At 42.6% G+C, this 26578-nt stretch overlaps 1 protein-coding gene across 5 annotated transcripts; it reads right to left on the reverse strand.

Moving 5' to 3' along the window:
• Positions 1-890: 890 nt before the first annotated feature.
• On the reverse strand, positions 891-23361 carry sacm1lb (SAC1 like phosphatidylinositide phosphatase b). Of its 5 annotated transcripts, XM_040049927.1 has the most exons (20): positions 22974-23357; positions 22475-22572; positions 20978-21052; positions 20744-20871; positions 18995-19144; positions 16555-16614; positions 15766-15799; positions 15285-15386; positions 13768-13853; positions 12648-12734; positions 12493-12561; positions 12266-12345; positions 12069-12167; positions 11847-11985; positions 7576-7645; positions 6992-7064; positions 5109-5202; positions 2400-2492; positions 2260-2317; positions 891-2183 (listed from the first exon to the last, which is right to left on the reverse strand). In XM_040049927.1, exons 1-20 carry the CDS (start codon positions 23000-23002, stop codon positions 2047-2049), a joined length of 1761 nt encoding a protein of 586 aa, XP_039905861.1. In that variant the 5' UTR covers positions 23003-23357; the 3' UTR covers positions 891-2046. The 5 variants fall into 5 exon arrangements, 3 of the variants coding, with proteins under 3 accessions (XP_039905861.1, XP_039905860.1, XP_039905864.1); XM_040049926.1 differs by having other exon boundaries at positions 22475-23357; XR_005698590.1 differs by lacking the exon at positions 5109-5202 and having other exon boundaries at positions 2124-2183; positions 22475-23361.
• Between the last annotated feature and the right edge of the window lie 3217 nt (positions 23362-26578).

A 26578-nucleotide genomic window follows, 5' to 3' on the forward strand; every position in this document is an offset into this window, starting at 1 on the left:
AATTGAATTGAATCCATCTGTAAATATCACCCTGAAGCATCAAACCATATGAATTAATCTGCCTGCAAACACATTAGTCACAGAGTTTTATGGGGTTCCACTTCTCAGCTGTTTTCTATAAACCTTTACATTAAACCAACAAATGATTTGTACTTCTTATTAACATAACCACAGACCAAATTCCCCTCTGAGATCCAAAGATGATAACGGTAATGCGTTGGTGCTGTGTTGGACGTTCCTGAGGTACAAATTACATGTTGAAAACTCAGCGTTCTTGTTCATCTCTGAGCTGATTTTGAGAACAAAGTACAAAAAGGCTCATCTGCACTGGTTGATACTGCGACTCTACAACAAATGACGGGCACACCTGTAATTACATAACTGCGTCTCAGTTCAGTAGAGTTCATCTTGACAATAAAGAGATAACAGTTAATGATTATGTGCAGTTAGACAAGTAGACCACCATTAAACAGTAAGGTGTGACTTAATGATAAAGGGTAAAATCAAAGCTGAAGAGGCACTTTGCACACATACACAGTTCCTTCCTGCAGCCGTCACAGCGGTGCCGTCAGATTCAGCTTTCTATAAATAAATCTCTATTTTTACCTTTTCTACTTTCATGCTTGCTTTTTAAAAAATGTTTTACTCACCTCATGTTTTCATACTACTGTAAGGTGACCTCGAGGGTCTTTAAAGGCGCCTCCAAATAAAATGTATTATTATTATTATCCAAAGATTGGAATTAAATGAGTGTGTACTAAGTACACAGGGAGCATGAGCTCTGTAGTGCTTCACCATTCATTTGGTTTTACAGACTGGACTTCACAAAAACAAACTTCAACAACTTCAAGTGTTTAAAAACGGGGAAAAGGAATCTGACACCAAACAAATAAATTTGAAGCTGAAAAAACAAATTTATTCAACACATTTTTTTATTTTAAATAGCAAAACCCCGACGCAGCTCCACACGGGTCCCTCTGCTGCCCCTCACAGCCCGCTGAGCTCGGGTTTGTTCACTGTCACAACAGCGCTGATTGTTGGGCTTTTTATCTTTTATATTGTAGATATTTGTCTTATTAATAATAATAATGATAATATAAAGCACACATAAAGCATTTGATTTGAAGTGATATTGAAGACTCCAGGCGTGTTTTCAAAATACATGAACATGCACAGACCTAGAGGACGAACATTTTTATAAATGTCATTTTTAATTTGGAGCCAAAGAAATGACATCGCCCTAACATCAGCACACTGTCAGCCACGATGGTGTCTCTGTGAAGAGAATACTGTTTCGATTTGATTTATCCTTTAGTACCACAGTAACACAGATGGAGTGTTTTTCCTCTGGTGAAGTGACATGCAAAATAGTTCAATGTAATACAAGAAAACGAGTTAATGACAACTTTCTTTCTCAAAGTCCAGGGTTTCCAGGATGAATCCCCTTTCTTCATCAAGGGACCGTTTTTAACTCCACAACCATAAATCGTGTTCTAGCTGACTGGATGCTGAAGGACGAGCACACTTGGATACCTCCCTGCAAAAACTCCAGAAAAGAAGCTAAAACCATTCAAGCTGAAACTGATCTTAAAACGCAGAGTATGAAACACAGGCAGTGTCTAACCTAGGACACACCAGTTCTACATGAGAATTTGCAAATGAGGAATATCTTCACAGCTATGCTGTTTGAAGTCTGATCCCCATGTTTTCATAAAAGGAATGAGGTGGAGAACAACAAGAAATACATTTAAACAGGTCCACAGCATTCCAGTTAAATGAGGAACAAAGACATCGGGTCAGAACAGCTCCTGAGTTCAGTGTCGAGTTCAGACAGACCGTCAGTCCGCTACAGTGTGGAGAGCAGCAGGCCTGTGCACTCTTCAGTCTCTCCTGCTGTGGTGCACAAAGCCACCCTCGCTGCCCACCAACCTCCTCGCTCCAGCGTTAGTAAAGGCTCCAGGCCTGCTGATGCAGATAAAGTGATGACGAGGAAGAGGACGAGGTGGTGAGTTTGCGAGGGCCCAGCTGCTTTCCACACGCACACATTCAGTCCAGCTTCTCCTTCTGGACCAGCTTAGGAGCGTCTACAAAGTCCCGTCCATAAAAGAGGATAAGCCCACCGGTTACTGCACTGGCTGTTCCCCAGAACAGGACGTAAGCCAGCGTCTCAGTCCACGTGTCACCTGACAGGAGACAACAGGTCGAACTGCGTCAGTGGAGGAAATTTGTTTGCATTCAGTTTATTGCAGTTAGTCTTACCGGCCATTAGAAGGCAGATTATACACATGGAAAAGGCAACAACCATGATGATGGGCAACTAGAAGAAAGAAAAGCAGCATCACATTAAAGACGTCAGAAAAAGAAAATGTTGTGAGTCGAGCTTCTTGAGCTCTTCTTACTGTCAGAAACTTCCAGTCCTTGGGGTCTCGCAGCGGAGTGGTCCAGTCAGCTTCATCGACAGCATAGTTCCCCAGAAATAAATCGATGGAATCCTGCAGGAAAAACAGCCCACCTGAACTCTGCTTTGCAGCGGCATCATCACAGGTACGCTCTTCTATATGAATTACAGTTTTAACTGCTGGATTGTGTTTTGTTGCAAAAGATTTTGCAGTGACTTTGAAGTCTTTTTGTATGCAGGTTTAAGATTTTACCGATGTCATTACTGATCTGTAGAATGCAACAAAGCAACGAGGACCACACTGAACACAGTTTAACAGTTTTTGTCTCTGCTTAAAAAAGAGCAACCAAAGATGTCTTTAAGGGGATCAGCAGTTATTTCACTGAAGGGTGTGTAGCTCCTCGAGGTCATGGCTTTAAAAGAGTGAGACTGGACTTGTTTGAAGACTTTTCACCTCTCATCAGAGGCTTCTTCATTCTGGACTGTTGTTAAAAGAAGTGGGGAACATGGCCCCGTCTCTGAGCTTTTCTGAGCTCATAGCTCATATTTTTCTCATGTTAAACATGTTTCCATGTTTGATTCGGACTAAAAAATATGGCTTAATGAGATCTGCAAATCACTGCATTCTGTTTTTATTTACATTTCACAGTGTTGTCCAAATCTCCACAGCATCAGTGCTGAGCCCTGCTCGAGTTCTGCTGCTCAAGGCCTGATTTTAAAAGAATACGTGCCTGTAAAGCGAACTCTACCTGCAGCGGTCTGATTACTCATAACATAATGATTATGTGAGAGTCATTAGCAGCTTGTATTATTGTGATATTGCTGTAGTATCTGATGGAACAGATTCATTTCACTTTGCAATATGGCATTCACACTATTCCACACTAATGAAGTAGCATATAAAGGACGACCTGAACCCACCAGTGACGTGTGGTCAGCAGAGGTCATCATAAAAAATAATAATGATAATCAAATAAATGAAATCGTTTCTTTATCGAATGGTTTGATCTATGAACTATTTTTTATGAAACAATCTGATTGCACACACTCACACAAACTGTGCCCTGCCATGCAACGAGGCACTGATAGGGGGCGTTCGTGAGTCCATGGTGCAAAAAAGGAACAAAGGGTCGGTGTGTGGACTTCATAAGTAAAGGTGAGACCATAATAAGGTTAATTTAAACAGTTTGTACGTGTAAAGAACGCTGATATGAAACATGACCTGTTAACTAGGGATGGGTATCGTTTAGGTTTTATCCGATACCGGTGCCAAATCGGTACTTTTGAAACGGTGCCGGTGCTTAAACGGTGCTCAAACCGGTGCTTAAAGAATGGAGAACACAAAATTGGTCCAAAAACCTCTCATGTTCAGCTGTTGTTTTGTAAAAAGATAACAGTGTTAGCCTTTTCTGCAGCTATGGGGCATATATGGTATCACTCTTGGCTGGAAGCAGTGCTTAAACAATGGAAAAAACACAAACTTTGTCCAAAAACCTCTCATGTTTAGCTGTTTTCCACTTTTTCTTTGGTCATTTTAGCCTTTTTGGCCAGGGTGAAGGGAGTATCTGCCATCAAACAAGAAGACAGTTGCATGTAGCTATGATGATGTTTGCTAGTTCACCTTACATGCATTAACGTAATAACGTGGTTAGCCTACTCAACGTAAATTACACACGAACAACATTAAGCTACAGAGAAGAAAGGCTGCTGCTGCATCATCATCCTCATCATTTCTGCTACACTGGCAGGGCTAGGGGCCAGGACTCTCCTCGTGTTTTTGGGGGATGTTGCTAACTCCGGGTCTGATAACAGACAACCCACCCACAGTAGATGTGCTCGGTGTGAGGTCTCGCAGCAAGCTATCAAATACAGGCGCATTTCTCGGCTTTTAAAAAAAACGCTATGCGTCGCCAGGTGTTTCATCGGATTCGAGGTGTTACCTCCTTTGACAGTATCACAGTATCAGCTTAAAGCACTTGTTGCAGGCTGCTGAGTTTGCATCTTTTGCTGTGAAGTACAGCCAGACTTTGACCGCTTCGCCTTGGGCATTTTTAATCTGTAGCTCTGCTCTAACAGAACGTACGTACCTGGACCCGCCTACTATCCTCGGAAACGTAAAATGATTGGCTAGAAGTGTATCACAGCTCAGGGAAAAAAAGCACCGAAATAAAGCACCGAAATGTGCGCTGCTTTTCGGTCTGGTTACTACCGTTTATGTCAGAACCGGTGCCATCATGACACCGGATACCGGTACCCATCCCTACTGTTAACTGCTGCCAATCAAATGGGAGGAAGGACTGGCTCAGGGCAGCAGCAGGTAGCAGTGGTGCTTCTGGTCTGCAGCAACTCCTGCTGCTGTGATCATGTGTTTCTATTTGATAAGGCAGTCGTCATTGCTGCGTTAGACTCCACGAAGCATTTCCATTCATAATTAATCTCTCAACATCTGTCTCAACCGCTGCCGCTGTGCACTGAGCCAGCTACCACTGACTTCCCACTAAATAAATGCAGAAATCAGGTAACGAAATGCTACTAAAAAGTAATATCAAATGTCCAGAACAGCAGCAGCTGCTTCACCGGCAGCACGAAGGCAGGAAGTGCCTCTACTAGCTGGCTGGAGCCAAATGGTGAATAATTTACTCTGTTGGGTTCATATATTTGTAACTCTGACTCTGGTGGATCAGCCATGAAGCTCGTCTCTGGTACCCACCTGTCTAAAACCATCAGAGAAGTTGTTTTTGTAATATCGGATCATCGAGTTCCAGCCGTCCATCAGCAGTCCCCAGTGTGTTCTCTTCCCTGTCCTGAAATATGAACATGAAATTCAGCACCATTAAGAAAAGCAGCAGCATTTACAGCTACTTTATCATTTTAATAAGTGTTAAAGTACAGAACTCACAGGAAAATGAAGGAGCTCAAGGACGGTCCGCAGAGGAGAACCTATCGCCAGTTAGAAACTTTCTTTAAGAGCAAGATCCAATTTGGGTTTTTGGTTTTGCCCTCGCAAACAAAACAAACTGTAATATTCTGATGATGTGCGGCTGTAGTGATCTTTAAATATTAGACTTCTCAGCAGGCTAGAACCAGGTATTAACCACCAACACTAACCAGCAACAGTTGCAAAGACCAGGCAGGACGCTCTTCCCAATCACATCCGTCTAGGTCTCGCTGTCACTGCCCTCATCAGCACTGAAGTCTCCCAGCAGGACAGCAGAGTCAGCAGAATGAACACCCTTGAGGACCTCGCCATGTCCCAGTAGCCAGCCTCGAAAGCTGTGGATCAGTTCACCAGGGCTCCTGCTCTTGCCCACTGCCCAACACACAATGGACCCAACCCCTACAGCATCTCCTGTGGGTGTCAAACCTACAAGAAGGCGGGTCATTTCCTTCTTCAAGTTGGCAGGGAACAGTGGCCTGGCCACCAGGCGTTCTCCGTCAAGCTCCCTCTCCAGGCCTTGCTCCCAGGTTGGGACCCCGATAACCCTACCCTGGTGGTGCCTGTTTTCGGACCGGGAGTTAGCAACATCCCCCAAAAACCCGAAGAATAGAGTCCTGGCCCCTAGCCCTCCCAGTGTAGCAGAAATGATGAGGATGATGATGCAGCAGCAGCCGTTCTTCTCTGCGTGAGTAGCTTAATGTTGTTCGTGTGTAATTTACGTTGAGTAGGCTAACCACGTTATTACATTAATGCATGTAAGGTGAACTAGCAAACACCATCGTAGCTACATGCGGCTGTCTTCTTGTTTGATGGCAGATACTCCCTTCACCCTGGCCAAAAAGGCTAAAATGACCAAAGAAAAAGTGGAAAACAGCTAAACATGAGAGGTTTTTGGACAAAGTTTGTGTTTTTTCCATTGATTAAGCACCGGTTCGAGCACCGTTTAAGCACCGGCACCGTTTCAAAAGTACCGGTTTGGTACTGGTATCGGATAAAACCTAAACGATACCCATCCCTAGTGAGGGGTTCAGAGGGTCTCAGAGTACTGTTGCTTCTCCTAAAAGAGCCAGATGAGGTGGTTTGGGCATCTTGCAAAGAGGCCACCTGGAGGAGGTGGCTGGGAAGAGGGAGGTGCTGCCATTCTTGCTGCCCCAAATTTGTATTTTTAAGTAGGAAAACAGTTTTTCCGTTGGGTCTGATGCTGCTAGTGTCTTCCTCACAGTGAGACATAACATGTTCATTAATTACTGGTACTGTTCTCGATAATACTCAAAGCCAAGATGTTGGTTTCGTATTGAAACTGGAAAAGTTTGATCGGTGCATCCCGATCTACAAGCCACACTTTTGAAGACATCATTTATTTTGGCTTTTCTGGGAGCTTTTACTGTGTGTTCAATGAACACATGAAAAGCATCATTGTTCACTCTTTTTTTATTGCAACTCTAAAGACTTCTTATATTTTAACTGAGTACAATCGACTGTAGCACAAAAGTCAGAAACAAAACGCTAAAAGGAAATAGCTACTCCAAAGAAAGAGTGGGTGGTTGCTTTCACCTCATTATGGAAGAGACGACTGTCAGTTCTGATGGCACAACTTGAAGACAGGTAGGGCTAAAACAAAAACCTGTTAGCATGTGTTTGCTGTGAACACTCACCTAGTGAAGTCAGTCTTTAAGGCACCAGTTCCAGCATACTGCTTGGCACAAGCGTCAGCATTGTCTGCCCAGGCTGTGTGTGAAACACAGAAGGGGAGGCAGAGCAGGTCATTTACTAATCAGAGAGTTCGTCGTTCAAGCCCTGGCTACTCCAGTCTGCATGTCAAAGTATTCTTGAACGAGACACTGAACCCTGAGACGCTCTCTGACGCATTCACTGGAGTATGAATGTGGGGGAATGTTCAATGACTAAATGTTTTATAAAGTTGAACAGTTATAGTCTAACCATGAAGCAAAAATGTCAAAGAGTGCAATAAGAGACCAGTCTTCTGCTCAGTGTGTGTGTAAAACTGTGACAAAGACTAAATCATGCTGGCCAGATAGTAGCTGGGACAGAGCATATCAAACTGAAGCAGTGTTTACCACACAATGCCCTTTACAAGTCCTGTAAAAATCAGTGGATCCAGAAGGTTTTGCGAGCATGCAAAGGACCAGCTGCATATTAGGCAGGGTTTAGATATGAAAACAACAAACTCTGATTAGTTGTTACTACTCAGGCTACAGCTGTGTGAGGGAACACCCACCATTCTTGTACATCTTCTCAAAGTCTGTCTGCTCTTCAATCCGCTGGCCTATGTGGAGAACTCCCATCCTCTAAAGACACACACACACACCTTTTGTCAAATGCTCTCGAGTCTGAATGCCACTGTTTTCTAATACAGCCCTGTTTTAACTCGTTTAACCTCTTAAGCCCCAACGCCCCCTGATACGGGGGCAAAAGGCAGGAGATCAGTTAGGCTTGGGGCTTAAGAGGTTATGCAAACATTTTCTTTGTTTACCTGCTGCCTTCATTTAGAAGAATCAAAGCAAATATAATCCCACTGCAAAATGGTATGGAGTTAATTTCAGTGCATTTGCAGACAGCAGTGGGACTACTTTGACTGTAAGGTGACAGGAGGAGCACCCAGATCTGAAGAACAATCATAGACAAAGCAGGGTTTCAAAAACCCGCTCAGCAACAAGTCTGCTATTCTCAGAGGAACAGGTGACCTTGGAGTGATGTGGCCTCTGTCCCTACGGACACAGCTGCAGATACTACAGTGCAAAGCAGTACAAACAGAACGTTTTGTTGTCATTGGTTAGCTTTAATGCACCAACTAAGGCCAAGAAGAATTGCAAACAGTTATATCTAGGGCAAATTAATCACGTTTCAGGAGAGGAGACGTACTCCTGATCATGATCAATGACCAGTTTATTGACATCAACAGATTGCTGCTCAACAGTCCTTCAGCTAGATGAACTAACTGATGAACTGTGTGCTCAGATACTTTTATTTGCTCTTTGATGTCATATTTGTAATTTGGACAGAAGCAGATGTTCACATGATGGTGAAAGTGTAAAGAAAAACACCAACATAAAGGCCTGGGACTGATTCAGTTCCATTTCATTTATTTATATAGCACCAACAGACAACAACAATCACCTCAAGGTGCTTTGCAAAGCAAGGAAACAACCCTACAATCACACAACCCCCATGAGCAATTACTTGGCAACAGTGGGAAGGAAAAACTCCCTTTTTACAGGAAGAAACCTGCAACAGAACCGAGGGGGCATGTTGGGGGAGAGAGGAAGGAGACGAGAGCGCCAGCTGTGAGCGGTAAGCAGAAAGGAGGAGGGCTTGCTGTTCTTGCAACAAACGGTTGTGTAACTCTGCTCATATAACAATCAAGTTGTGGATTTGTTGCCCGGACACTGAACTGTGCGCTGTTGGACCCAGGAAACGTACCCATGTGACTGTTTGGTGGCTGTTTATGTTCCTCCCACTGCTACCCCACAGCTCACAGCTGCATGTGACATTATTCACTCTCCCATTGGCCGGTTACAGACTCAGCTTACAGCCTCTCTGGTGACTTCAAACACGTCACTGCCAACTTCACACAATATGTGGTCGGTCCCGCCAGGGGGGAGAGACTTTTAGACCTACTGTATGCTAATGTCAGTCTGCTCTGTAGCCCCACTGGCTGGGTCAGACAAAAGCTGATTCAGTTCACCCTCCACTATGCGCCTGTTGTGAAGAGGGAGCCTGTGACCACCAGTAGTATTGTAGTATTAGGAGGGGGTGGGAGGAGGCCTCAGTGGAGCTACAGGGCTGTTTTGTGACAGACTGGGAGACTGTGAGTGTTTCACCGACTACACCTTCCACACCGACTCCACTGTCCCAGCTCAGACATTGTTATCCAAATAACAAGCTGTGGGTGACGAGGACATCAAAGCCCTCCTCAATGACAAGAAGAAGGCCTTCAGACTGGACAATAGAGAGGAGGTGAGCATGGTTCAGTTACTGAAAGGTAACATCAGAGAATAATTACCGGAGAAAGCTGGAGCAGAACAGCATGAGCGAGGTGTGGAGTGGCATAAAGACAGGGGCTCCTTAAAAGCTGGGGCCGGTACGCCGGGGTTCCAAGCGATCTAAGCAGGTGACGTCGTCAGATTGCATCCCAGCGATTGGCTGGTCAGTAGCGTCACTCGATGAGTCATGAGAGCGTCTCGTTCATGAAAGTCAAACCTGCCGTTCTTGTAACCCGGCAATGAGGGAAATACGAAACAAAGCCACGGTCCCTGAGTTTGACGAAAAGCCAGAGACCGAGCAGCGGGTATATCGACGCCTCCACTTCCACCTTTTTTGTACCATTCATGTTGTATACCAATTACGTTACAGGATGCTAGGCAGCAATGACAACAACCAGGCACATTAGGTGCTACTCAAGTGTAAGGGAAAACCAACTGTGGTGACCCATAGCAAGCTGATCAAAGTAGGTCCGATTAAAAAGGGGCTAATGTGCTCAATGTGTTTTTCAACAGATTTGACACTGTATGCTCAGCCACTCTCTCCCTCTGTTCATGAGTCTGAGTCTGCAGAGGGTCCCGGTGCTGAAGACGTCCTGCCCTGGTCCTGTACCAAAGTCGACACATTCCAGTGACCCCAGGATTGCAGACCTGTGTCACTGACTTCCCAGGCCAGCCTGGAGGACGCCATCATCTACCTGCTCAATGGTGTCTATGCACATCTGGACCAGCCGGCGAGCACTGTGAGGGTCATGTTTTTTGACTTTTCCAGGCGTTCAACACTATCAGGCCGACCCTCCTGGGTGATACGCTGACAGCGATGCAGGTGGATGCCTCTCTGGTGTCCTGGATTGCTGATTCAACATTGTGTGTCAGGTGATCAGCAACACAGGGACCGTCCTCTCTTCTTTCCTCTTCACCGTGTACACCACAGACTTCAGCCACTGCACAGAAACCTGCCATCAGAGGTTTTCTGATCATGAATGCATCAGTGACAGTGAAGAGGCAGAGCACTGGGGGAAGTGGGTTGAAGTGGACATTGTGGAAGACTACAAGTCCGTTGGAGTACATAGATAATAAACTGGACTAGATTAAAAACAACACTGCACAAGCAGTTAAGGTCTTTTAACATCTGTCAGACGATGCTGTCTGTTGTGGCAGTGCCATCCTCTATGCTGCTGCACGCTGGGGGAGCAGGCTGAGGGTCACAGATGCCAAAACACTCAATAAACTGATCTGTAAGGCCAGTAATGCTGTGGGGACGGAGCTGGACTCCTTAAGGTGGTGTCGGAGAGGCGGATGTTGTCCAAGATGAGGCTGGACAATACCTCCATGACATGCTGGCCAGTCACAGGAGCACGTTCACTGAGAGGCTGAGATTACCCATAATGCACCACTGAACGCCACAGGAAATCATTCCTGTCTGTGGCCATCTCCCTGTACAACTCCTCCACTGATACAATAGTACAATAGCGCACATCCTCTGCAGTGAAAGTAACGACGTTTTATAGATCAGAGTAAAATGTACACGATATACATTTAATCTCTGTAATATTGTGGATATTTAGACTCGAGCTAGTTCAGTCTGTTACTGTTCTTATCGTCTCTAACCACATTGTTAGGGATCAGTGAAACCCCAAAGCAGACCAACAACCTGAAAGAAGCATTAAAGCAGAAAGTGGCCACTTCAAGGCTGCTCAGACTGAGCACAGTGCAAACAGGTTACACAGATTTGAGCCTTTACCTTTATAAAGGCTTTGTATCAAGGTGTAATGTGTACAATTAATCATCACCAGTTAAATAAAGCAGTATCATGTTCGTATCAGTATCACATGCTGTTTATTTATTTGTGCATTCTTTCTGTTTACACATGTTTGGACAATGAAAGCACTTCTGTAATTTGGCCTCGGCACACGTACTGTGTTAGATTTTAAACCAAATAATGACTTTCAGCTCAGATTTAAGGAGTTTAGCAAAATTATTACATTAACTGATTTGCAGTTAATGAAAAATGAATTCCAGCAATCTAAAAGGAAATACGGTCCAATGGAAGCGAGGGAGGCCTCGAGGATGGGTCGAGAGCCCAAATAAACCACAGAGCTCACCAAACCTTTAGGGTAACCAGCTCAGCCATCAGTAGAATTCAGAATTTAGCTTGCAGGGGAAAAGCAGTCCAGCACAGCTCAAGAGCAGTATATGAAAAACATGGTCGTGCGTTGCTCTACCTCAAAATGTTGGGGTCCTTTCCACTGACTGGAAAAACTTCCTAAAACAGGCTGGATTCCTGTTTTTGTTAAACCCTTGAATCACTTTAGTCACATATTGACTGTTGGGTTTAAAATCCACAGTGGTGGTGAACAGAAAACATTTATGACTCATACGTCTAAATGTGTGTAAATGTGCTTGTACAGTAAAGTACTTCAAGGTTTCCTGATGGTGCTGAAGGATAAGCAAGTTCTTGCATGTGAGAACCATTACACATTATTATATGTGACTATGCATTTAATACCTGCAGCTGTGACTGAAGAGAGCGTCGGGCCAGCAGGCTCTGGATGACATTTGTACGATCCAAACAGTCCATGCAGTTGCTCCGAAAAGTTCCCTCCTGATTTAACAGCACCTTTCCATCTGCATCCACTAGGAAATATCTGCATCCATATGCACAACATTACTTCTCATGAAGAGTGTATTGCTATTGGACAGACACAAGCTGCTATACTAGCTCACTGACCCAAAGTCATCCTGCATTTCAGCAACCATGTCCAGTAAGATCTGAAGGCGGTGCCACCTCATGTGACTACACTCCTTATGAAAGTCAAAAGCTATGTACCTAGACAAAAACGAGGCTTTAATTACCTGAGGAAAGCAGGATGTCGAGTAAATGCCAGACACAGATGAAGCCTGAGGCTGAATTAGTGGTAATCTTACTTGATCATGCCATTACCCAAGTTTGTGACCATGTTGTCGAATGCCAGCTCCAACGGCTTTTCTGAGCCTTTTTGGTTTATCTGTGAAAGAACAGAACAAATAAAACAAAGAGCCTTTGCAAACGATTGCATATGGGTATGTGTGGTTTTACTGTTATTTCATTTGACTGTGAGGTTATATCATGGTCTTGTAAATGCAAAAATCAGTAGCTAACGGATTGTTCTCACCAAGTTCAAAGTGACTTGTCTTCCATAGAGGATGATCTGGGAGTCAAAGTGTCTCTGGAATCCATCCAGCTACGACAAAAACAGGAAGATTTCAGAAATGAAGATAAACAACAGGTATTTGTTTTTTCACTTGAATCTGCATGTAAAGAACTTACATGGTTGACTGTTTTGCTGATCTGTGGTTTTGGTTTGTACCTGAGATTAGGCCTTTGGGACCAGTAGAAGGGGATGGAGCCTCTGGTCTGCAAACACACCATTAACAACGAGAATTTGAAATCAGAGGAGAGACCCAGAGAAGGCAGAGTTTCTGAAGCGTGTCTACAGAATGAGCCCATGAAGCTCTTGGGTTGTCGTTGTACAGCTTTGAGTCTTTGGTCGCTCAAAAAGACCCAACATGTATGGCTTAAAATATTAACTTTAATAGATTAAGCTATACATCCATACGTTACATTAAACCAGCGCCTGTGTGAAAATAGCTGAAATATCCAAACAACATGAAGGGTCCCATATTTGATCAAACACATTATCCCTACTATGTAACTCGCATGTTAGGTAACCCAATGACACACATTCTGGTAGAGTCCACTGTCTCTGAGTTTTAGATGGGGTCTTGTCCGTGATCCAGTTCAAAAGGACGCACTTGCTTGCACAGATGTTAACAGCCTGTAAAGCTGCTTTTCTAATTTCCCCGATTTTGTCATTCGGAGCAGCAAACACGACGGGTTCAGCGGCAGCAGAGATCTGATCCAGGTCACACTTTATGAACAATACTGCTGTATTTTTCTGCATGAGTACAGACAGTAAGGTTGTCCACCTCTATTTTACACTTAGGGCAGAGTAAGGCCTGAGTTATATATGTGGGCTCGGTGTGAGACTTGCATTTGGACTGCTTTTACTTCATTACACTCAGATATTTAGCATTCTCCCAGACTTGGTCCCAGGTGCCTTTGCAGTGATTTAGATGTTAATCTGTTGAATTTCTGAACACGATTTGTCTCCAATCATCCAGGTAAGTAAATGCCACACTCGCTCACAGGTCACCTGATGAAACGCTTCGTCCAGATGAACAGAATCAACTTTTTGGAATTTTTCAGTTTCTTCATCTTTTTACATTGTTTTTAGAGTAAACTTTTTTGCACCCTGGGAAGCCAACAGACTGAAGGAAGCTTTTGGACCTATGTTCCTTCACTTACTGACCATTTTCCTATTTGCTATCGTTGGTCTGAACGGCAGATTTCATGTAATCTCTGCTGGAACACTAAGTGTTTAGCTCACCTGAACAAAAGAAGCCTTTGCACCGTTGTACTGCACTACCTGCTCTGTTTCCACATAGTTAGCAGCGTGTCCTTCTGAATCAATGCCTACAACAAAAACACACAAACACACACAAAAACTGTTGACAAACTCGGTTATCTGAATCCTTCAAAGTCATGAGGAGCTGATTAGCTTGTCACTGACTTGAGGTGCAAACGCACTGACTCCACTATCTTCAAATGACTCGTGCGCTCGCTGCATGTACCCACCTGCAGTTAAGCAACGTGTGTGCTGGGCCACTTGAACAGGTGGAGCCAGGCTGTGTCTGCTACACTGCTCAGGTGGATAGTATGTGTCAAACTCAGCAGGATCCTCCCAGAACAACAATATCTTTTCTGTAAATTCTTCTAATCTTTTTAGTGTTGTTATAAAAACAGAAGAAAATACCACAAAATGCATTTACTGAGAACATTTCTTCAGAGACATAAAGCAGCCAGAGCATTCGGTCAGGGCTCAAAGTAGGGCTGGTTTCTAGAATCGATTCGATTTGAATCTGGGAAATTTTGCCTCAGACAGTCAGAAATATTATAATTCAGATCAGTACATTTACATCTTTTTGTATCTATAAAAAGGAAGCTGACACTTTCCAGACTTTATCAAAGGTGTGAGCGTCACAGCAGAGGCCTTTGTGTCAAAGCAGCTGAAGATAAAACAGAAACACATGAAGGAGATTTTCCTGTTCTGGGATTTTATAAAAATATTCTGCAGTACATCAAAAATGAAAGAAAATCAACATATGAACATCACCTCTGAAGTTACAGCGGTTTTATTAGAGACACGGCGTTTTGCATTTTGCATAATTTTAAAAAGTTTAAATTTGTTCAGAAGCCTGTTGAACAGCAGAAATTAGGTTTTCTTAGTAAAAGGAAAAAACAGCGGCCGACAGCCTGTAAACAACGACAGACTTGTGCGTAACAAGCAAGCGAATAATGAAGAAAACAGATTTTTAGACGGGAAACTGTTGTTGAAGAGAGAGCGAGCTGTGCATGACGTGCAAATCAGCAAAAGTCAGAGTGAATCCATGACGATGTTTATGTGAAGCTTAGTTTGGATCAATGTTGTTTGGAGAGAGATAAACTAACAGCTTTAGAATCAGCGCAAAAAGGGCGTGAACACAAAGCTCGACCCGCCGACACATCAGCGTCAGCGAGCTGTCGGCTTTCAGCCCCGACCGTGTCCGTGCCGTCGGTGAGAAAGTCACAGCTCACTGATTCTGATGCGTCGGCGGGTCGAGCTTTGTGTTTACGTCTCTGTGCAGAGTCCGTGTTCCTGCTCTCATTTACTGTCTTCAGCTGTTTGGTGGTTGTTGAAATTTTGTGAGGTTTAACCTGAGATTCTGGCGTTTTGGGCAAAATACATTTATATTAAAAAAAAATCAGGATTTTAATGAATCGATATCACGTTATCCAAGCGAGAATCGATTTTAATCGATAAATCGATCATCAAAACCCAGCCCTAGCTCAAAGGACATAAATTACCTCGGACATAGTAGCGGACCCCTGCTCTGAAACAGCTCCTCCTGGAGATAACGCTCCACTCAAACACCTTTCCACTGATGCAGCTCGACTTCACAGTGATGACTGATTAGCACGTGTTAAGGACACAACAGTGCTGACAGGAAACATCACCACATGTAGGGATATGATATTAAAGACTCATTGCCAAAAAAAATTGAGTATGAAACATTTGTAAGGTTTACTCAAGTTTAGTCTAGTGGTACGAAACATCTACACTGCGGTACATTTTTAAACAACGTCCTCTGGATGTTTTTATTGTTATGTTATTACTCATCTGATAGTTTTCTGTCAAGAAGAAGAAAAAAGCGCTCCAGTAATCACAACAAAGCATTTAGAGCGCACAGACCAGTCTGCTTCAGTGGTCATTAAATGACACCATCCAGTTCCACTTTACACAGGTAACATGAAAGCTTCCATTCACTAAGGAAACAGGAAAGGATACAGCCGTGGACAACAGGAAACACAAACATGTGCAGCTGTGAAAGGAGAGCAGCGGTAAACTGCTAAATGTTTTTATGTACAACAGCAGAATATTTAAACATGTTGAAATGAAACTGTCTGCTACAGGCGGACCTTCTCCACAGCTACACATATTTTGGAAAATGAAAAATGGACGGTGAGCTCAGCAGCTTTGCTTCTGTATAGAACTGCAGGAGACAAACTTATTAGCTGAAGCCGTTTTGCAGCTACACATCTGCTGTTTTTATTTTTCCCGATGACACGATTCACTGAAAACAGCATCAACTCCTTAAGTCGTCTCACTGACTGACTTGAACATTTCAAAGTTTCCATGACACAAGCTCCTTGGTTACGTTGGCTACATGTTTACCATCGTTTTCCTGCTAAATCGTAAAATGTTGCTGGAGTGAATTCACCCTGGTGCCTCTGGCAGCAGGTAAATGATCAGTACATTAGGAATTTTCATCAGATGAGAGGGTGCTGGAGCTCATCATCCTACCTTGTTTTGTGCCGCACTTTTCCTCACTCCATCACTTTGATGGTTGATGTTTCCCTCATCAAGTCATAGAAATGCTTCTAGTGTGTTTTGGATTACTGCAGCCTTGCCTCTCTTCTTTTCTTAATTGCTCACAATGAAACAAGCTCTAGAGCCTTATGGACTGAAGGGATTTCCTTCACCATGCTAAATGTTTTCTTGTGCTTTTTATAATCTTGGAAGCATAAAAATAAGTGGAATTTATTTTTCCTTACTCACTAAACAACTGGATCTTACCTCTGGCTGTGCTATGAATTCTCTCAACAAGTGTCCGTTCCACACAAATCGCTGATCTGCCTGAAACAAGAACAGATACAGAATTGCAAATCAAGCCGAAGCTACTATTAACTGAGATAACGTACAGTCCTCTGTCCTAAACCACCCCGTTCTTTATATTTTGTTAAGAAAACAGGAAATAGGTGCAGCAATTTATTGAAACATATTCTAGCATAAATGATAACACAGCTCATACTGAGTTCTTACAGTCCTAACAAACTTGAAAGTCAATGTTTGGTATGACCAGCTTTAGTTATCAACACAGTCTCAAGCCTCTTCAGCAGCTTCAGGAATGGGAGGCGGAGCCTTCAGTTTTCAGGCCCCTCTTCTGTGGAACCAGCTTCCAGTTTGGATTCAGGAGACAGACACTATCTCTACTTTCAAGATTAGGCTTAAAACTTTCCTTTTTGCTAAAGCATATAGTTAGGGCTGGACCAGGTGACCCTGAATCCTCCCTTAGTTATGCTGCAATAGACGTAGGCTGCCGGGGATTCCCATGATGCATTGAGTTTTTCCTTTCCAGTCACCTTTCTCACTCACTATGTGTATTAACAGACCTCTCTGCATTGAATCATATCTGTTATTAACCTCTGTCTCTCTTCCACAGCATGTCTTTATCCTGTCTTCCTTCTCTCACCCCAACCAATCACAGCAGATGGCCCCGCCCCTCCCTGAGCCTGGTTCTTTCTTCCTGTTAAAAGGGAGTTTTTCCTTCCCACTGTCGCCAAAGTGCTGCTCATAGGGGGTCATATGATTGTTGGGTTTTTCTCTGTATGTATTATTGTAGGATCTACCTTACTATATAAAGCGCCTTGAGGCGACTGTTGTTGTGATTTGGTGCTGTGTAAATAAAGTTGAATAGTTGAGTAGTTCTGCAGGCATGTTGGAGAACATTCAGAGATCTTCTTTGGATGTTCTGCTGTCTTTTACACTGTTTACACTGCTTCAATAATGTTGAGGTCTGAGCTCCGAACAGTGTTATGTGAGGTTTTCAGGTATGATTCTCCTGGACTGGAAGCATGTTTGGGGTCAAATGTAAAATGCTGCTGTCAATAGGATGTTTTCCAGAAGTTCTTATATAGTGGAGCAAAATCTGATGGTGCTTTTCTTCATTCATAATGCCATTAATTTTGATAGCTGCAGACACTCACTGTTGGACCTCTCTTTAGACCTCCGTGTGCACAGCGATGATAATAAGAGCCAAATGTTTGGATTCATCACTTCATGAGACTTGTTGATTTTCAATCCTGTTCTCGTGTGATTCGGCATACCTCAGCATTTTCTCCCTGCTTCCCGTCCTTAACAATAAATTCTTGACAGCCACTCTGCTATCATTCCTGAGGAGGCTTTGATAAACAGGCTCAACTGACAATCCAGACGCATGTCTCATGTCCTGTAGCTTTTACTCTTTCCTCTATTCGGCCTCTGATTTTTAAGAAACACCAAACAGTATACTAAGGTATGTTTAAGAGCTCTTTGGCAATCAACTTGTTGGTGCAAAAACATTAAACGGTGTTATCTTTGCCATATTCAAGTAGAAATGGGAACAAATGATGTTGTTTTGTGATAGGCTGCCTAAACAGACTTTAATTTAAAACTGGTTCGCTGCTTAGTTGCCTTTTTGTGTGTAGACACAACCCAGGTTCATGCCGTGAGTTAGGAGCCTGAACTATTGCTCAAGAGCACTTTCAACACAAAAAAAGAAAATCCGAGTCTGGCTCCTTGGAAGCAAAGTATATAGAATTTTGTTGGATTTCCATATTATGATCATTTATCACTGTGTGTCCAACATGTTTAACCATGATTTGATGGTCTCACCCTACCCGAGGTCAGAGATACAAGCTCTCCAGAGTGCTGCTCATAGGGGGTCACATGATTGTTGGGTTTTTCTCTGTATCTATGAAGCGCCTTGAGGCGACTTCTGTTGTGATTTGGCGCTATATAAATAAAACTGAATTGAATCTTCCTCGCTCACACTTGAATGAATTAAACAAGTGCAGCGTTAAAAAGCTTAACTTTGCTGGTCAACACCCTGTTAGTGATAACTGGTACATGTGGAATTAGTGACTGAGACACGTCCATATTTTAACAAAAAACCAACCTCTAAACCAGGAGCCCCCAGGCCTCGAGGGCCGGTGTCCTGCAGGTCTTAGATGTGTCCTTGATCCACAGCTGATCTAAATGGCTAAATGACCTCCAGAGGCCTGGCAATGAACTAATCATGTGACTCAGGTGTGTTGACCCAGGGTGAGATCTAAGACGCCGGCCCTCGAGGCCTGGAGTTGGACAGCTCTAAACCATTATTGAAAAAAGAAGTGCTTCCAGCTAAGCCCTGAACTGCAGCCACACAGTCGTCCAAATACACAAACAGTTCAAAGACTTTACATCAGAAACATCTTACCCTCTCCAGAAGGCTCATCTCCTGAAACTCTGGGCTGGTGTTTGCCAGGCGCTGCAGAGTGTGTGTCAGATCATAGTCGGTTGCAAAGTAGAAACCGTCTGCATGAAGCATGCTGTTAATCATGGACAGGAAGGTCTTGTTGTCTTGCATCTGCAACAAGAAATAAATCCAGCAACAAAGCAAGAGATACACACAAGCCGACAATACAACCTGGGTGAAGCAGCTGTGATCTCTGCTTGAGCAATAATGTTTCACGTAAGGAACATTTGAACATGCGTACAAAGGCTACGTTCACACTGCAGGCCAAAGCACATCACCCTATGTGACCCGTATACGACCATGCTGTGACAGTGTGAACGGCACAAATCCCATATTTTCAAATCGGACCTGGGTCACTTTCGTATGTGGTGCTGAATCCGATACATATCCGATGTTTTAGAAAGCGACTGCTGTTTGATGGTCATGTTGCATGAAATCTGTCTTTTACGCTGACACAAGACAGACGCCAATTATCAGCTCCGGAGAAGACAAACGAGACAGCACGGCGGTAACTGGAGACGGAGCGAGTCAATGGACAGAAACTGAGGTTTTGGACTTGATTAGCATATGGACAGACAATTCTATTCAAGCTAAACTTGAAGGGTCGTATCGTAACCGGCTGTGTTCGGGGTCAACTCTATGCTCAGACTACCAGTTGGGATTGTTACAAAGGAAATGAGCAATACGTTTTTTGAATTAAACATTTAAACATAATACAACACAAAGCAGAGCGCAGCAGCCAGTGCAAATCTTTGGTCCTTCGGTCAGTGTAGTGCGTGCTGCACCTGATGTGAAAGGGCCTTGACTCCCACCCTTCTGCTGCACCTCAACCACCCGATTCATGCAGTCAGTGCCAAAGCTCACATCAAAGCATGTTCACTGGAACAAGTTTAACTACTTTGAAGCTTAATATTCTAACGTGACATCGTTTTAACTCTGAACAATAAAACAATTCTTCTTTTTTTAATGGAGAGTTTATTGAACCATCTGACAAATTTGCTTAAAAAATTAATTCAATTAATTGAATTTTAACTTCAGGAACACTGTTCTGGGAGTGCACTAACTCTCCAAAGACACGCCCGTGGAGATCACTGGTGTCCATCAGTGAGAAAGATTATCCACACGCTCGTTCTCGTTTCTTTCACAAACCATAATCATTACCGGTCAATCTTGTCGATTGGACGTCCCAGTAAATTTAACTTCATGTCAGATTGTGCAATAGAGGAGATGTTGGGCCGTAGTGCACAGCACAAACCAAACACATTAGCAAAAATACTTCAGGAGTCATTTGGATTTGTTTTCTATCCACAGGACACGGGGACCTGACAGGCACCGAGTGGACCATGAAGTCATGAGCATACCAAAGTATCTACCATCAAATGTGAGGCCAACACGTGTGCTCCACAGCAAAGCCTAGCTAAAACTGGGTCAGCAGCACATCGATCTCAAGCTCAGCAGCAAATCTGTAACACAATGGCTGAAAAAAGACAAGACGGTGATGCAGTTGCTGCATTTAAAGTTCAAAACTCTCTGGACTTTTAGATTTCTGTGTATAAACACGTGGCTGCAAACCTCAGTGAACTGAAGGAACTCTGTAAAGAAGACAAAAGTCCTCCACAATGATGTGTTTACTTTGTGTTACTGCTGTTAAAGGTTGTTCTGCTAAATTCTACTAAGGCGCAGAATCAGAAGACATTCAGGAGACACTACCTGGTTGTCTGTGAGGTGCAGTATTGTCTTTTTATAGGAGATTACGTCAAAGTCCAGAGCCTTCCACACAGCATGGCCCAGCAGATCTCCCACCTTCCTCTTCTTTGTGATGACAACCAGGTACATGCCTTCCAGAAAAAGGAGAAAGCAGAGCAAAAATGCACTGGATTATCCAACTTCCAATATTTCACAGTAGAATAATGTATCTCCATACTGTGTGCATGCTGATCTTACCTGCCACTAAGCGTATAGTTCCCATCAGTCCACATATTGGCCTGGTCTCAGCTGATGCAGGGACATCCTGTCTCACTGAGAAGGGCGACAGGGACACAACAATGGTTTTTATGGACACAGGAAATATATCTGTAACATCATCGAAGCTGGGATTATAACTAAGGAGGGCATCTATTATCGTTTCATGATCTACTCTCCAGACTTACTGCAGCCCAACAGAGAAAAGAAATTAACTGAAGATCAGAGAAAATCTTGGCACTCCCACAATTTCAGCCCACGCCAAAAAAGAAATAACAAAACAATAACAAATAAGAAGGAAAGTATCCTCAAACGTGTTTAACACTTAGCCACACATTGTCTTCAGTTATGTGGTCACAGTTGCTCCTTTAACTCTCGGAATTTCTGGAAATATGCATTTCTTTTGCGGTGGAGGAACACCAAAGTAATTGCTTACGGAGCTTGCTTCTTCAACGTCTTTAAGAGTTCTGAACAAATATCTTATGTATGCAAACGCGCGGTCCAACTTCTTATCTGGTGCACGTCTTTTATTTTGACAGCGAACGCGCACCACTTATGTGCAGCCCATTTATACAAGCGCTTTTAACTATAGGTAAGTGCTTTAAATCAAACATTCACACTCTGATGGATCAGAGAGCAACTTGGGGTTACTATCGTGCTCAAGGATGTTTAGCATGCAGACGGGAAATCTAAATCACTATCTGCCAAATCAACTCAATTTAATGGGAGATGTTTTTGTTTCGTTTTTTATAAGATCTAGAAAACATTTCCTATTTTAATGTTCACACAAAATACAATTTAGCTAGATATACTGAAGTGTTACTTAAAGTGTCTTTCTTATTGTATTTTTATATGTTTTTATTGTACTTTTTATATTCCTGTTGTACAGCACTTTGGTCGGCCATGTGTTGTTTAATAAATTGCTTTATAAATAAACTATGGCTCAAATCAGAATCAGAATACTTTATTGATCTCTAGGGGAAATTATGTTGGTAACAGTGCTCCAGTCCAAACAGTAACAAAAACAGACAATACAGGAAGTAAGAAATAGCACAATAAAAAGTGTCTATCAAGACTGGCAAAAAAATCTTTTGAATTTTATAAACTTTCTTTAATTCCATATTTAAATACCAATAAACTTAAATGCCATTTAGAGCTGCAGCTCAGCATGTGGAGCCGATCATCTGCTAACTGTGCTTCAGTCTACATGCCAAATATCCTTAGGCAAGGTAGCGACCCGGGCTGGAGTGTGACTGTTAGATGGAAAGCGCTTACACAGAAACAGCTGCGGGGTGAATGAGGCAGGTTGTGTAAAGTGCTTTGGCTGCTCAGGCAGAGCAGAGCTGTCCATTCACCATAACGAGCAGAGGTTTTCTTTGGGCTTTTCATTAAAGGTTTAAATGGTCTCAGTCGTTTGTTTTCTTCTACATTTTTAGACAGCATCCCGACCTTTGGCAGGGGGCGTGTCCATTTGCTTACCTGTTAGAGTCATCTCAGTTGACACCCTGTCAATAGCCAGGACATCCACGGAGCCATCATCACAAGCTTCTATGTAAAACTTCTCTGGTGTGGTGCGCCTGATGCGAAAGACAAGACCAGGTTTAAAGGCCACCATGAGCCCGTGGGCAGCTCACATTAACAGCGCCGAAGGAGCCGGTTACTGCTCTGGAACATGGCTCCATCACATCTTCTAACCTCGCTTAGAAGCTCAGTTACTAAGTTGCGTTTGCTCGCGTCCATATTTAGATGTGTTATTTAAATGTGATTATAAACAACTGAAATTGTTTAAAAAAACAAAACAAGTTGGGATAAAATGGACGTTAGCGTCAGCTCCTCGACAATTAACGAGAAGCTGACGGAACGTAACTCAAACGTGTCGTTGTAGTTACACTCCTACTAAAGACGGGCACGCCTCTCCACGCAGCGTGGACCGTAAACCAGGCTGTGTGATGTTACTGTTTCGTTCTGCAGCACTTACAAGCTGAAACTCTGGAAGGTGTTCGCCATCTTTGCTCCCGAAATCTCAGTGACGTCAGGCTACTTCCGCCGTCAGCTGTGAACGCGCGAGCGTTTGCTCCACCTGCAGCGTGAGCGAGCTCCACGTGCGGCCGGACACCGGAACAACACGGTTCTGTAGAACAATAAGCAGCTGTGGTTAAAATGCCATCTTTACATTTCCAGTAAGGCGTTAATGTAACGCCTTACTTATGTAACGCGTTACTGGACTACATTTAGTTGTGTAGTTGCGTTACAAAAGTTGTTCAGGCGGATAGAAAGAAAAAACGTTTTTTCCTTCTGCACATCAGAGCAAAGCAGAAGCAAATTTTAATTTCTTTGTGATATTTTGAGCATTAAGGAATAGGCTTCGACCTCACAGCCATCGCTTAATTTCCGGAACTGGATTTAAACAAAGACACCGGCACAGCACTCAAAACACTGCTGCCCCCTGGTGGTCAAAACCGCGTGCACCAACTGTTACTTCATAATGTTCCTCCCCCTTTAACTGAAACTACTCTGTAGTTTAATTAGTAAATAAAATACCCATATAAAAACTCAACCTTATATATATAAATATAAAACAAACCCCACAAAATTTACTCAAATTTCACTCACTACTAATTAACCAGCCATCCGACAGACTTAGGCTCACTATAACAGTAAAATCCTGTCAGTGCTCCTTCCTGTTATTATCAGTCTCTCATATGCTCCAGAGGTCTCCTGCTTCTTTTCTTTCTTTTTTCCTTGAAAGTTTGCACCGCTCACCACTCTCAGGGGTGCAGCAGGCCTGTGTCTGTGTTCTTGACAAGTAATGCGGGACTTTGCCTCATTCTCAATGTCAGTCTCCATATGTGGCCACCACAGGTAACTTCTGGCCAGGCCCTTCACGCGGCTCATTCCCGACTGTGATGTAGCTGTTCCAGCATGGGGCAAGAACGCCGTTCTGGTATCACCACCTTCAACTCATGAAACAAACGTATCAATGCCTTATGATCCATGATAATCGTAAACGTCCTGCCATACTGATGGAGATACTGTACACCAAATATTACAGCTAATCCTTCTTTATCCGGCTCTGAGTAGTTCTTTTCTCCTACACTCAGTGTACGTGATACAGACACAGTGGGTTTCTCCTCACCATCTGGCATGCAGGGAGGACTCCAGTGCAGAAAGACACAATTTGTGTCCCAATGGCCGTTCCTTATGGGAATAATTTGTACTGGGACCTGGAGTGGAAGAGAATTTGACCTTTCCATCGAAATTCCTGTTAACCAACAAAGTAAAGAAAATGTCTTTTGAAATCATTCATCGTTTATACCCCACCAGAACTTTTCTTGTATAAAAAAGACGCTGATGTTAACGGTTCATTTTGTTACTGTCTCACTGCACTAATCTTTTCTGGACAGATTTTTGTACTTTTGTTGTTTCTTTTATCTATTCTGACTTCTCTCTCTGTTGTGGGAAATATTTTTTTGATTAATCTGCAAATAGGGCAAACAAATTTTATTTGATTAATTTACTCATTTTACTGGCTAAAATCCACAGACTTCCATAATGTAAAAGCAATTAAAACTCTAAACCTATGCTCCTGTGATATCGTGTGATTCAACCCTTAGCCTGTGTCTAACTGTTATTAAATGTAACTCCCTGACAGTGTCTTTGGCTTATTTAACTGTTTGAGTTGCTAAAAAGTTTTGGGTTTTTTTGTTAAACTTTATTTATCACATTTTAGACATACAGTTAGGTAGAACAGGAATCACATAAAAGATGACATTGTGGTGTTACAATGAGGAACAATGAGAGTGAAGGGGACAGTGAGACTACAGTGAGTACAAAATAAAATAAATTGAGGGGAACATAAATAAACAAAAGTTTGCGAGAGCCAAAATCAAGTTTCAAACAGTTCCAGATGTTAACAGTCTTGAGAGCCTCGGTGTTCTTTGATGAGGAGATTGTCCTTATATATTGTGCGAGTTCTATTTTTAATACAAGAAGTTCAGGTTTTCTGCCGAGGACTTTGCTTTTGTGTATGTGAAGTTTTGCCAAAACAAACAAACATATTTATAAAGAAGAAAGCATCACTGTCCTTGTGTTTAAAATGATAACAGCCAAAGATAAAGTCCTTGTAGTATAACTGAAAATTAGGGAGAACAGTAATAAACTTGTGGAAGTCCTTCCAGAATTTACATGTACATTTACGTGACCAAAACAAATGAGTAACTGTTTCAGGTTGCTCTTGACAGGAGGTACAATTTACATTTATTTCAGCCATAAATTTGGACAAATATTGTTTGGTGGGGTAAAACTTATGAATCAATTTAAATGAAATCTCTTTAACTTTGTTTGTTAAAAGAAACCTTTGTGGTAAAGTCCAAACTTTTTTCCATTAAATATCTGTTATTGGCCCAATAAAATATGTCTGATGGAACAGAGACCATTGCATCCTGAAAGAGATCTTATTTTGGTATTTATAGACTTATGAGAGGAAAAGCAAACATTGCCAAGAGAAGAATGTAACACATCCGGGGGAGTGACCTGTAGTGGAGCACTGTGGGAGCATCTGTGTAACATGGACAGACCAGGTGGGATGGCATCGAACACTATTGAGAATTCTTTAGGCGTTATCGGTACATTGTATCTCCTGAGGAACTCAGAGTAATTATAAAAGAGTCCATCTTCTCTATATAACTGACTAACCAAGATTATTCCATTATTAAACCAGTTATTTAAAAAAAGAGTTTTATTTTTATAAATAATATTGCAGTTATTCCAAATAAAACAGTTTTGTGGAGAGAAATTGTGTTTGTAAATCAGCGCCCGTGCCAAAAGAATCTGTTGATGAAAGTGAGAAAGTTTCAGTGGTATTTGTGTAATACTAGTAATTGCAGAGCAGCAGGAAGTTAAGGCGCCTACATTAGAGAACACATGATGTGAGATAAAGTTCCAGATAGAAGTGGGATCTTTTAAATACTTTTTAATCCAGTTTATTTTAAAAGCGTTGTTAAGAGCACCACAGTCAATAAAATGTATACCTCCTTTATCATCTGAATTTCAAGCTACTGATTTACGCAAGCAGTGAGTTTTATTTTTCCATAAAAAATTCTTTATAATAACTTGGTAATTGACTTACAGGTTGTATTATCAACATGTAGTGACTGAGCAGCAGGTTAGACGGGACATACCTTCAGCCTTCGACAGCAGAACTCTTCCCTTCAACGACAGGTCTCACTGTGATTTTTTGGGTTTTATCTATAATGGGAATGAAGTTTGTGGAGCATCTGGATTGCTCGTTTTTTATTATTTGAATTCCAAGGTATCTTACAGAGTTTCTTACAGGTATTCCATGAATTGAAGTTGCTAAACAACTTTTAACTGGTAGAAGTTCACATTTATGCAGGTTGAGTGAAAGTCCGGAGGCTTTAGAGAATGGCTGTATGTTGTTAATGGCCACTGAAACTTGCGAGGCATCGCTGAGGAGGAGAGCTGTATCGTCTGCCAGCTGACTTATGAGTATTTCTCTGTTAGCAATGACCAGGCCTTTTAAAGAACTGAGTTTAATGTGTGAATTACAGAGTCGCACAGAAA

Source organism: Simochromis diagramma, unplaced genomic scaffold (assembly GCF_900408965.1).
Source record: "Simochromis diagramma unplaced genomic scaffold, fSimDia1.1 OVJJ01000021.1, whole genome shotgun sequence".
Lineage (NCBI taxonomy): Eukaryota > Metazoa > Chordata > Actinopteri > Cichliformes > Cichlidae > Simochromis > Simochromis diagramma.

Bases quoted from the DNA above. Each gene is read 5' to 3' on its own strand.
- sacm1lb (XM_040049926.1), bottom strand. From the start codon at position 22,610: ATGGTGGCCTTTAAACCTGGTCTTGTCTTTCGCATCAGGCGCACCACA. The intron at 21,053-22,474 runs GTAAGCAAATGG...CGCCCTTCTCAG, and splicing joins AACTGAGATGACTCTAACAG to TGAGACAGGATGTCCCTGCA. The intron at 20,872-20,977 runs GTAAGATCAGCA...TTTTTCTGGAAG, and splicing joins AACTATACGCTTAGTGGCAG to GCATGTACCTGGTTGTCATC.